At 44.6% G+C, this 13,238-nt stretch overlaps 1 protein-coding gene across 9 annotated transcripts in view; it reads left to right on the top strand.

Moving 5' to 3' along the window:
* MED12L (mediator complex subunit 12L) overlaps nt 1-13,238 on the top strand; it is a 168,554-nt gene that overhangs the window by 114,320 nt on the left and 40,996 nt on the right. For all 9 annotated transcript variants that reach the window (XM_077929875.1, XM_077929876.1, XM_077929868.1 and 6 more), the window contains 5 exons: nt 2,361-2,588; nt 3,418-3,559; nt 5,860-5,980; nt 10,061-10,156; nt 12,397-12,510. In XM_077929875.1, coding sequence (XP_077786001.1) covers nt 2,361-2,588; nt 3,418-3,559; nt 5,860-5,980; nt 10,061-10,156; nt 12,397-12,510 — 701 coding nt within the window. The remainder of the gene's footprint in view (nt 1-2,360; nt 2,589-3,417; nt 3,560-5,859; nt 5,981-10,060; nt 10,157-12,396; nt 12,511-13,238) is intronic.

Genomic DNA, 13,238 nt, shown 5'->3' with positions numbered 1-13,238 from the left:
CTCGCTTGAACCAATGGTGTATTGATAATGATATTTTAGAGGAAACTGCATGTAAGCTGCTCTGAGAGACTAATCTCTGTGGAATTGGCGTATATTGGTTGGAGCAAAACTCAAGTTATTTGCACCTAGGTCCTGTTGAAATAGATGGGACAAGTTAACCATGATTTCATACTTCTTTCGATGTGTCCAAAGTGTGACTAACAGTCTGAGCCTCTGGACAATGGAAGAAAGCAACAAGGGCATCATGTACCTGGGAGCATTGTTGTTTGGTCTGTGAATATTAGTGGTCACCTAGCTGCTGCCGTGGTTAGTCAAATCACTTGGATAGAAAGTCTGTAAAATCCTCCATCCTTATGGAGGCAGTTTCATTACTGCAGTTTCATTACTGCTCCAAACCAGTAATGCCAGAACCTCCTAGATCAGGCTTCCTCAAACTCGGCCCTCCAGATGTTTTGAGACTACAATTCCCATCATCCCTGACCACTGGTCCTGCTAGCTAGGGATCATGGGACTTGTAGGCCAAAAACATCTGGAGGGCTGAGTTTGAGGAAGCCTGCCTAGATCCTATCAACAAATATGATATTGTTAAGGACTCAGCTAGACGGGTAAAGAAAAAGCGATTTATATGCGTGTATGTGCAATATACCTTTGTGCCACCGGATGGTGACGTGGAATCCCATTTCCCCCCACCTGTTTTCCCTGTTTAAATTTACAACGCTTTAAACTGAAACACTTCTTTGATGTGTCTAGATTCAGCCCTAGTATTACTTTCCCCCACATCTTTTGGAGCTGTTATGCAGTATTGGTACATTGTGGGGGTTGGGGGTGGTACAGAGGATTCTTTTTGCAAATGTACCACCAGTACTGTTTTCTCCTGTTATCAGTTTTGGGACTGGATGTTTCTGTAGTATTGGAATGCTGCTTTAGTTCAAACTCCAGTATCATAGCACTGTCATTTTTGGAATCATAGTAATTCTTAATCTGCCTGCTTCATTTCACAAAACATTTCACATAACTTAAAGAAGGAAAAGAGCCTTGATATGTGTTTATTATGAGCATGAGGTTGGTGTCCTTCCAAGCTGAATACACCCTGAACTACCCAGTTGCAACCAACCTTTTGAATAAACACTGGACAGAGTATGTTTGTAGATTGTCAGCTGTTAATTATTGCAGGGGAAGGTGGTAGCGATCAGGATTTTTCAAGACTGGGAGGTCCAGAGGCTGAAGATTAATTTGAAACCTTGCTTCATTCTCTTCTTATTCCCCCCATGCCCATCCCCCAGAGGGCTTGAAGGAAGTCTGTAAATGAGTTTCTGGGCACTGTTTTTTTAATTTTAAAAAATCTGAAATCTTGGCCAAAACCTTTCTTTTGTACATTATGTGAAGTGACATTGCATATAGAATAGGGCTGTAGACTTCCAGCCCTTGACACTCAGTAGAATAATAGCTTCCTGTCTAGGGGTCCTTCCTTGAGGTACATCCTCCATCTTGTTTTTTTATATATATATTATTCTAGCAGAACATCTCACATCCAGATCTTCTTGCATACTGAAAACATTATCAGATTCTCTCCTAGTTGTGCTACTGCGTACATCTGGCAACAACCAGGAAGAAGGCCTTTTCTGTGGTGGCACCAACACTCTAGAATGGTCTCACCTGAGAGGACCAACTTTGTTACAGTGTCAGCATGTTAAAAACTTCCTTGTTCAGCACGGCCATTGTTGGCTATTAATACTAGCCACTGTAGAATTTTAAGTATTTTTCACTGATGGTTTGATTAGGTTTTAATTTTAATTTGTATATTTTTGGCATTATATTTTATATTACTATACACTGTCTTGAAATGCCTGCTCAACAGGCAGTACATAAAACGTTTGATTAAGTATAAAGCTAAAAGGGTAAGCACTGCTGTTGTTTTTCCTGTTACTACTAATACAAAAGTGTTTTAGAAGAGTTTTGTGGTTAATTTAGACATAATTGTATGATTTATTGCACTGATTAAAACTGAGATCCAGCTTGAGAACTATGAAGTTGTGTGAGTGATGAACTTCCAAGCATATTGAGCATCTAATCCAAGCCAAAAGATTCTGCGGTGCTCAGATTTTGCAGTTGCACTTCTGACGTCAGAATTTGGCTAATCAATTTTTCTCCCAATGTAGGTATATATCTGACTTCTTTGACAAGCCCATTCAGGTGCTTAAAATTTGAAAGCCAGTGTGCTTAGTAACCTGAGAAATATACAAAATATTGGGTAGCTATTTAACTCATATTTCAATAAACATTTGATAGGCCAAAGACACCTGAATTCTGCAAAGTGTTTGTACTTTCCTCCCCAACTCTTCCCTTTTCCTTTATTTTAGTAGTGCCTGCTCAAAAGTGAAGCAAACCATCTATAGCAATGTTCAGCCCTCAAACTCCAACTTGTTATGGGATCCAGAGTTCATGTTGGATTTTATTGAGAATCCCTCAATCCACAGCCTCAATTATTCAATGTTGGGCAAGATCTTGAATGACAATCCACCTAGTCGCTATAGTTTTGTGTGTAATGCACTGATGAATGTATGCATGGGCCACCAAGATACAGGCAGGTAAGGTGACATTGCAGAGACCAAGCTGCCTCTTTGAACATTAAATTCCCCTCCCTCTCTCCCTCCCTTCTTTTAAAAATCTTAGTGAAAAGGGAAAAAAACTTGAGCTCTGCTCGCTCATGTTATGGGTTGTCTTGACTCACTAGTTGCAGACTAGTTTGGGTTAAGGAGCATAAAGGTAAAGGTAAAGGGACCCCTGACCATTAGGTCCAGGCGTGGCCAACTCTGGGGTTGTGGCGCTCATCTCACTTTACTGGCCGAGGGAGCCGGCGTACAGCTTCCAGGTCATGTGGCCAGCATTGACTAAGCCGCTTCTGGCAAACCAGAGCAGCACACGGAAATGCCGTTGGAGTGGCACCTATTTATCTACTTGCATTTTGACATGCTTTTGAACTGCTAGGTTGGCAGGAGCAGGGGCCGAGCAACGGGAGCTCACCCCGTTGTGGGGATTCGAACCGCTGACCTTCTGATCAGCAAGTCCTAGGCTCTGTGGTTTAGACCATGCGTCCCTTGTTAAGGAGCATACTGGTGGTCTCAATAGCTCAGTAGGTTAAAGTGTGCTGATGTAACACCAAGGTTGCAGGTCCGATCCCTGTATACAACAGTTGCATATTCCTGCCTTGCAGGGGGGTTGGACTAGATAATCCTCAGGATCCCTTCCAACTCTACAATTCTACGATTCTATGACTACTGAAATATCTATCATCTATCATCATCTATCATCTATCATCTATCTATCTATCTATCTATCTATCTATCATCTATCTATCTATCATCTATCTTGTTGTCAGTCAATTAGCATTAATTTATCTTTTCTGTTTTCTTCTAGAATCAACGACATTGCCAGTTTGTGTGCAGAGTTAACTGCTTGCTGCACAGTGCTAAGCTCGGAATGGCTAGGGGTCTTGAAAGCCCTTTGCTGTTCGTCAAACCATGTCTGGGGGTTTAATGACCTTCTCTGCAGTGTGGATGTAAGTGCAGAAAATGCTTCTATCAGTAGATAAGTACCTATATCTTTACTATGGCTGGCCATCTGGAATTATCACATAACCAAGCCTTGTTTTTTTAAATTTTGTATAGCAGATGTTTTGGTAATTTTATATTGGAAGCAAAGTAGAAACAATTCCAAGAAATAAAAGGGGAAACTATTTTGAAGAGTTATAAACTTAGTTTATAACTTAGTTATGAACAACTCATTGTATTTTCTCTTATTTCCACCTTTGTGACATCTCCACTAATGTTCATTAGAAATTCAGGAATGGATCTAATGGAATGTATGCTGGCTTCCTGCAACCTGCCTGCAACTAGGCCTCAGATTATGCAGACCAGTGGAATTTTACTATTTGAAATAAAGGGGATGACAGTCACTTTTGTCCTCTATGTGACTAACACCCACATACCTAAGATATTTTCTGCTCTCATACTTAACCCCCAAGGATGCTCAGAAATAATATTTGGCCCCATGGTTTCGCCCCATCACTAACATACGCAGTCCTGACAGCCAATGCCAAAATGAAGCTTTAAATAAACAGCGGACCTTTTCTGGTATAATGGGCTTCTACATGCATACCCTTGTGTCTGCTTTTGATGCAATTTCTCATTGCATCTCATCTTGGTTAGTTTAAGAACTGTGGTTTAAGAACCAAGGTCCGGGATGGCTAGCCTGTTCCCCATCCCACCCCCCACCTCCCACCCCCAAAACACCCTTACCTGCAACCTTCTGTTGGAGAGAGACTTCCTCAGATGTCCTCCTTCTCCTTTACGAAGATAACTGGAGCAGTAGGCCATGGTTCCCTGTCTTGCTACAACATGCGGCAATGAAGCTGTTTCAGTGCAGCGACGCAAGGAACATTTCTCACTGCAGTGACAACTGCGTGGACTCTCTTTGTCACACTATGCTGTGCTGTGGTTGCCTTAACTGTTGGGACATGTTGTTTCCTTCCTCCCTTTTCTTAGGTAAGGACAATACTCTTTCATTTGTTCTCAGGGCCAGCAGTACGCTGCCTAATCTGATTTCACTACCTAGCGATGTCATCAGCCTTGCTTATCTGACTAGCTGGGTTCATACAGTGGAGAAAGTACAAAATAGCACAGAAGAAACAACTCAGGATGTGTACACACCATATGCGTAAAGTTTTAAAGCACATGACAAACCCCCAAAGAATCCTGGGAACTGTAGTTCCCTGAATCCTTTGGGGGTGAGCCATGTGCTTTAAATGTATAGTAAATTAGAGTTTCCCTTGAATAACTTAATGCCATCTGGAATTCCATCTGTTACAGCCAACAAACTATGGCTTGCAATTCTGGTTTGGAGGGCATGTTTGCTTGGACAGAAGTAAGTATATCCAATCCAAAGTTTATTGGTCAACCAAGTTCAGGTTATAGCCAAATAAATAAATAAAATAAAATTAATTTAAAAAAAAAAATGAGGAAAGAAACAGCAAACAGATTTTAACAGACAAGTGAAGGTAATAAAAATAGCATAATAAAGCCCGTGCAATGAAGCATATATAATACACAGAACATGCAAAAGTAAAATCATGCACATGAACAACTAACTATAAATGAAGGTTTGGTATGAAAGGAGAAGTATGGAAATTGCTGAAACTCACTGAAAGAAAAGAAAAGGCAAGATGTGCCATTTCCAGGTAGGGTTGGTAAAAATCTTTGTCTGAAACCCTGGAGAGCACCTGTCAGGAATTGCATTAGACACAACTGATAAAATAGAGCGACGGCCTGACTCAGTATAAGGCAACTTTCTGTGTTCTATGTGAGAGGAAGATATCCACACTCCTAGGGCTCACTCACGTAATTCTAAATCATGGTTTCTTGTTGTGTCTGAACCAGTCCCCAGCCTTTGCCACAGACACACACACACACACACTGCCTTTTATGCATAGTCTTTTTTGATTAGTTTTCCAAAAAAGAAACGAAAACAAATACAGCCAAACAGTACAAAATACAATCATAATAAATCAAGGCAACATGTTTTGTACCTACAAATGAGGGAAAGGGGATGGGATGGCTGATGATCGAGATTCCAGAATAACCTGGTGCTCAGACATTCAAGCAAACAGATCTGTATCAAGGGTCCAGATATCAGGTAATTCCCCCATCTTTCTTGTGGTTGTGGGAGGTCACCTTCTCATTTGCTGCCAGCTGAGTCATATGATTGTGGGAGTGGATTTCTCCTTTCAGTATAGAAGACACTGCTTAATTCAGTATAGAACTGCTTAATTAGCAACATTTTTGTCCTTTTTTGCCCTTTAAGGTGAGTGACCTGTCGTTCCATGATTCATTGGCAACCTTTGTCGCAATCCTCATAGCCCGGCAATGTTTCTTCCTAGAGGATGTTGTTCAGCACGTTGCACTTCCTTCTTTACTTACAGCAGGTGAGTGACATCTTGAAAACCACACTTTGCTCTTCGAACTGGAAGGCAAAAATGGTTCCGTGTATGGATGGTAAATCATATAAAACCATTTTCTGGAATCTAGGGATTTTTCTTTCTTTTTTTAAAGCATAGATAAGCAGGCTGCTCTAAATGTGTTTGGCTGATTAAGTGTAGTGGTCATGGATTTGCATAGCTGGGACTGAACTGCAGAACTACATGGCTGTACTGAATTATGTAGGACTGAAAGACTCTGTACATGCTAATCTTATTTCACATCTTAGATTATCCATTCTTCTCTATTTCTGCAGTCTTCATCTTTTCCCCACCCCACACTCCTTCCTTCTTTCTATCTTCCCTTCTTTCTTAGACTGCAAGCTACACACATTTACTGGGGAGCAAGTCCTCTTCAACTTTGCTGGACTTACTTCTGAGTAGACAGGCCTAGGATTGCACTCAAGGCGTCAAAAGCCAAGTGTGAAACCAACAACCACCACCTTTCCCTGGATATCGAAAGGTGCTGCTTTGCCCTGCTAGATTAGGCAAAGTGGATAACGTAACCGAAAAGCAAATCTGGAGGCCAGGAGTCTCTCCTGAGCAAAAGTTGTTTTACTCACTCTTCAGTCAAAGAGCTCACCAGTAGTATGATTTTGTATAGACATTGTGAGAACAGAATGCTGGACTGAATGGCCATTGACTTGATCCAGTGGGTTCTTCTTATGTTCAGTACTGGAGTAATGGTAGTTTAAGATATTAAAAACCAAGCAGACAGCCACCCAAAAGCCCCACAACTTCCTGGTTGTGGTGAGGGTGGAAGGACAGAAACATCTGGGGTGGTTGAAACGGAAATGGGGAGCAATGGAACTACGCCAGTAAGCCGCTTCCTGTTCTGTCTATATAGCTTGGTGCTATTTTGTTTTTAAAGCACTTTGTTTCTTCATTGCTTGCTTGCACTATAAATCCACATTATGACTCCAAGCCTCAGTTTTGGGGAACAATGGGTAGCACTTCTGTTGTCTTTTGCTGCTTCTGTGAACACACCGCAAGCTGAGTTGAAGGCAAATTCAGCTTTATTCTTGATGAGGCCTGGGAGCCACACAAAGCAGCAACTGACTCCTCCAGCCAGGGCACACCTCTAACTCAGCTGTCCAGGTTTCTAACAGTTTCTCTTAAAGGGGCCACATGTTGGGTATTTGTTTGATGATGCATACCTTACAAACAGCCTAGGGTTCAGTTTTGGGAAGAGCCAAAGTTCATTTGGGTGGGCCTGAGAGTGAGGGGCTTTGGGACCTCAGATGTTTGTTCCAAAGTCCATGGGAATGGGGCCAGTGTTCTCCTTACTTCTGTAATCAAGCAATTTTTGCCAGTTTGCCACCAGGCAGGTACAAGGTTCTTGTGTTAATTCACAAAGCCCTAACCAACTTGGCCCAAAGTACTTGAAGAACTTTCTGATCCCTTATTGACCACCTCAATTATTTATATTGTCTGATGGAGCACTTCTGATGGTTCACCAAGCCCCTGAGGTTTGGCCAGCTTTTGTTAGGGACCAAGGCTTGAGTGTGGCAGTCCCTGTACTGTGGCACTTCCTGCCGCTAGAGGAATAATCCTAGTCGCCTTTTACACATTGCCTATAAACAGTGTTGTTTAGACAGACCTTTGAAATTTGAATTTTCTTTTATCCAAACAGTATTTATGGATGTTTTTACTAATGTGTTATTTTAAGTTTTTATGGTTGTTGCAATTTTTGCATGGTGTACACTGTACTGTATTTTTATGACAGTTTTACAAATATTTAAAATAAGTAAGTAAATTATTTCTGCTGGTTTTGGTTTTCTGCCAGCATGTTGCAAAGTTATGAGCTGTAGTCATCTTCCCACACTCTGATGGCATTACATTATGATGTTTCTGGAATTTTTGGCTTTTTCTCAGCTTTGACATTATTTGTGCTCGTCATCCAGACAAGCTTTTTTTTTTTTTTTACACTTTTTTCCTGACACTTCTTATTTTCCCACAAGTAAATCTTGATAGCATTCTCTTCTTTTACCCAGTTAAGCTGCAGAAAAATCTCATGCTCACATTTTTCATATTTCATATTTTCATATTTCATTTTTCATATTTTCATATTTTTGCTTTTTCTTTTACAAGCCGCCTTGTCAATACGCACCTGCTACACAAACCCAACGTGTGTGTGTGTGTGTGTGTTTCAAATAAAACAATTGTTAGATAGAAAAAGTTAAGAGAGCAATGCGGTGTTGACTAAAATAACATTTAAATGAAAAATTGTTTGGATCATTGTTTTGCAGAGCATTAATATTTTTCTCAGTATTGCTGTTCAAGCTCTTACTTTCTGTGTTTGCTTGATAAAAGTGTTATGAATTACCGTATTTTTCGCACCATAGGACGCACTTTTTCCCTCCTAAAAAGCAAGGGAAAATGTGTGTGCGTCCTATGGAGCGAATGCAGGCTTTCGCTGAAGCCTGGAGAGTGAGAGGGGTCGGTGCGCACGGACCCCTCTCGCTCTCCAGGCTTCAGGAAGCTATCCGCTAGCCGTGGGAGACCCAGTTAGCGGAGACCTTGCCGGCACCCAGAAGCTTGGGGCGCGCTGAGCTCTGCACGCCCCAAGCTTCGGGATTAGCGCTCCGCTAGCCGTGTCTAGGCTGCGGATAGCAGCCTGCTTCCCCGAGCGTCGGGCACCCTGAAAGCAGAGCGCCCGGCGCTTCGGGAACACACCCGCAGCGTGGAGAGCCTTGCAGGAGTTCCCCGCAAGGCTCCCCACGCTGCGGATAGCAGCCTGCTTCCCGGAGCGTCGGGCGCCCTGAAAGCAGAGCGCCCGCGCTTCGGGAACACACCCGCAGCGTGGAGAGCCTTGCAGGAGTTCCCCGCAAGGCTCCCCACGCTGCGGATAGCAGCCTGCTTCCCGGAGCGTCGGGCGCCCTGAAAGCAGAGCGCCCGCGCTTCGGGAACACACCCACAGCGTGGAGCGCCTTGCAGGAGTTCCCCGCAAGGCTCCCCACGCTGCGGATAGCAGCCTGCCGCCCGGCGCAAGGGGCGCCCTGAAGCAGAGCGCCCCTCGCACCAGGCATACATCCGCAGCGTGGAGAGCCCTGCAGCAGTTCCCCGCAAGGCTCACCAAGCTGCAGACAGCAGCCTGCTTCCCGGAGCGTCGGGCGCCCTGAAATCAGAGCGCCCGGCGCTTCGGGAACACATCCGCTGCGTGGAGAGCCTTGCAGGAGTTCCCCGCAAGGCTCCCCACGCTGCGGATAGCAGCCTGCTTCCCGGAGCGTCGGGCGCCCTGAAAGCAGAGCGCCCGCGCTTCGGGAACACACCCGCAGCGTGGAGAGCCTTGCAGGAGTTCCCCGCAAGGCTCCCCACGCTGCGGATAGCAGCCTGCTTCCCGGAGCGTCGGGCGCCCTGAAAGCAGAGCGCCCGCGCTTCGGGAACACACCCACAGCGTGGAGCGCCTTGCAGGAGTTCCCCGCAAGGCTCCCCACGCTGCGGATAGCAGCCTGCCGCCCGGCGCAAGGGGCGCCCTGAAGCAGAGTGCCCCTCGCACCAGGCATACATCCGCAGCGTGGAGAGCCCTGCAGCAGTTCCCCGCAAGGCTCCCCAAGCTGCGGACAGCAGCCTGCTTCCCGGAGCGTCGGGCGCCCTGAAATCAGAGCGCCCGGCGCTTCGGGAACACATCCGCTGCGTGGAGAGCCTTGCAGGAGTTCCCCGCAAGGCTCCCCAAGCTGCGGATAGCAGCCTGCCGCCCGGCGGGTGGGGCGCCCTGAAGCAGAGCGCCCCACGCGCTAGGCAGACATCAGCCAGCCCCACAAGCTCGGGGGACAGCAGGGAGGCGCAGCGCCACTATCCCGCTGTTCCTCGACCTGGTTCGGTTTCCCTGACCTGCTTTTGGGGGGGAAATAAAGGGAAATTTTTTTCCCTTTATTTCTCCCCCAAAAAACTAGGTGCGTCCTATGGTCCGGTGCGTCCAATCGTGCGAAAAATACGGTAGATTCAAACTTCTGCTCAGATAAAATATTGGGAATCAAATGCTAGTTTCCAGTAGTGTAATGATTGGTTTGCATCCTTTCCCCACAGCTTGTGGAGATCCAGATGCTGAGCCTGGGGCAAGGATGACGTGCAGGCTTCTGTTCCACCTCTTTCAAACACCTGAGGTTTCCCTGCTGCCTACTGGTAAATACTTCAAACCTATTTCCAGACCTTCTGTCTTGCCTTTGTGTTCCAGTTTCTCAGAGGAATTTTATAATGCTGACTCCAAAGGTTCACTTGGCAAAGAAGAATGGGAGGCTATTTTTGTTTCTTTGTTTTTGTTTTGATTATGTATTTTGTGGGTTTTTTAAATTGTAATTCTGTGCTGTGAACCACCCTGAGATCTATGGGTAAAGGGCAGGTGGCGCTGTGGTCTAAACCACTGAGCCTCTTGGATTTGCCGATCAGAAGGTAGGCGGTTCGAATCCCCACTACGGGGTGAGCTCCCGTTGCTCTGTCCCAGCTCCTGCCAACCCAGCAGTTCAAATCACAACAGTGCAAGTAGATAAATAGGTACCACTGCAGCAGTAAGGTAAATTGTGTTTCCGTGCGCTGTGGCTTCCGTCATGGTGTTGCATGGGCCAAAAGCAGTTTAGTCATGCTGGCCACATGACCTGGAAAGCTGTCTGTGGACAAACGCCAGCTTCCTCGGCCTGAAAGCGAGATGAACACCGCAACCCCATAGTTGCCTTTTACTGGACTTAACTGTCCAAGGGGTCCCATACCTTTACCTTTTTTCAATTTAACAACATCATCAACAACAACATTCTATTTGGAGTAGGGCCTGCTGAAATTAATGAACCTAGGTCTGAGTATACACAATACGCCTAAAGCTCATTCCTTCCATCAAAGAATTCTGGGCACTGTTGCTTATCCATTTTTTTGGAGGGATATGTGTGCTTTGAATGTGTTTTAAATGTGTAGAGTGTATACAGAATAAATTAGTCATGTTTATTCACTTCGGGGGGGTTTACTGAGAGTTGGAATAGCAGTGGATAAAATCCAATTTAAATTGACATTGCTGAGACACAGACCTTAAACGCCTTAAACACCCATTTCGTTCAAAGGACCACCTGGTATGTTGTTTTGGAAGCGTATTTCTGCTTTTTCCTTATAACTTTTAGCCCTTAAGTCCTTCTATAGGGACATTCTGAAAAGATGGTGAGAGAGTTCTGAGGTGAGTTGGTTGAAGAGATTCAAGAAAAGAGAGGCCGTGTACACACGTAGATTTGAAACAATCAGGTCTCGTTTCTTCACAAAGCACTTTTTTACATAGCTCTTAATATACTTACCTTCGCTATCCATGCTGTCTTTACATACAGGTGGCTGTGTTTATGAAGCAGTATGCATTGATTTACTCCACTCAGTCAGTCTATTCACGCACGCTAAGCACTGGCAGAACATCACTAGGTGCTCCCCAATAGGAGGGGACCAATGAATGCAGCACAAAACAGATAAAAAACTGTTCTTGTAGAAATCGCTTTAGATCAACCCACAGTAAGAGACAGGGATGAAGTGGCAGCCATGTTGTGTGTACATCACCCTAAAAATGTGCCCGCATCCCACATGGAATGCACATTATTACACTGTGTGTACACACCCTTAAAGATTTGAGAGAGGAAAAAGAGACTGCGAAGATGACAGTGATTGTTAATGAAAATAACAGCAGAGCAGTATTTTTAGCCCTCACACAGCCTGTGAGTGACAGACCAGGACTCTGTGGCAGCAGCCAGGCCTCTAATTGATCACCTCAAGGATAGCTAATTTATTTGATTTCATCCCGCCCTATTTGTTGTTTAGACACTAATTTTGAACAGTATACTTAGCTGAATTGTTCTTGCTTCCTTCCCTTCTCCTTTCTCCTCGTTAAATAAATCATAGTTTGTACTATTATCAATTAAGTTGCCCACTGCCTTCTCTCTTGCATCCATTCGGGGAAAACTGGATGAAATGTTTGCACTGCAGTTTAAATCCGAGTCCCACTGCCCTCTAGAAGATAAGGGGGAGGGGGAGTGCGTGCACACACTTAACTTAATTAATTTTAATTAATTAAAAAACTGCATATCACAAAATCATGCTGCATGAACCACACACCGGGTATTTCAGACTGCATACTGAAACTAAATCGATACTTTCCATTGACAGTGTTTGAATATTGAATATGCACTTCTGTAGTATGTGATGTGGCTTTGGGCAGGCACGTGTGTACATTGGGCCATTTGTTTTAAGACTTGTAGTATTGATAGTATTGACATTCTTGCACTTGCACCAGAAAATAGGTCCACCGCAGTGTTTAGAAGCCTAGTAAAATTAGGTGGGGAGAATAAAGCCAAGTTCACTAAAAACAATGACAATTTTTTAAAAAGCTTGTTCTTTTTCTGCAGGGAAATCTTTCCCAGGAATTCGATCGTCTTGTGATCGTCACCTCTTAACTGCTGCTCACAACAGCATAGAAGTGGGTGCTGTGTTTGCTGTGCTGAAAGCAATACTGATGCTTGGTAAGATCACATTTAATTTTCTTCATTTCATGGTTAAGGCTGCAGCCCCTTACCAAGTTTCCTAGGAGAAAGTTCCATTGAATTTGGGGGACTCTTACTTGTCAGTAGACATGCTTAGGCTTGCCCTGTGAGGCTGAAGTCTTACACACACACACACACACACACACACACACACACACACACTTACATGGGAGTAGATTTCATCAAATTCAGTGGGATTTACTTCTGAATAGGCAAGCATAGGACATGGATGGTGCTGTGGGTTAAACCACAGAGCCTAGGGCTTGTCGATCAGAAGGTCAGCAGTTCGAATCCCCGTGACAGGGTGAGCTCCCGTTGCTCGGTCCCTGCTCCTGCCAACCTAGTAGTTCGAAAGCATGAAGTTCAAGTAGATAAATAGGTATCACTCCAGCGGGAAGGTAAACGGCGTTTCTGTGCGCAGCTTTGGTTCGCCAGAAGCGGCTTAGTCATGCTGGTCACAAGACCCGGAAGCTGTACGCCGGCTCACTCGGCCAATAAAGAGATGAGCGCCACAACCCCAGAGTCGTCCGCAACTGGACCTAATGGTCAGGGGTCCCTTTACCCTTTGCCTTTAGGCAAGCATAGGATCCTACTAAATTTTGATTTTGACTGGATACATTGTCTAGAGCATGGGTCCGTCTGTTCTCCCCAGATGTTGAACTCGCATCAGCCCCACCCAACATGACCAGTGATCAGGGAATATAAGG

Source organism: Podarcis muralis, chromosome 6 (genome assembly GCF_964188315.1).
Source record: "Podarcis muralis chromosome 6, rPodMur119.hap1.1, whole genome shotgun sequence".
In the NCBI taxonomy this organism is placed as follows: Eukaryota; Metazoa; Chordata; class Lepidosauria; order Squamata; family Lacertidae; genus Podarcis; species Podarcis muralis.
Note: the sequence above shows the minus strand (reverse complement) of the source record. Positions and strands in the feature narration are given on the sequence as shown.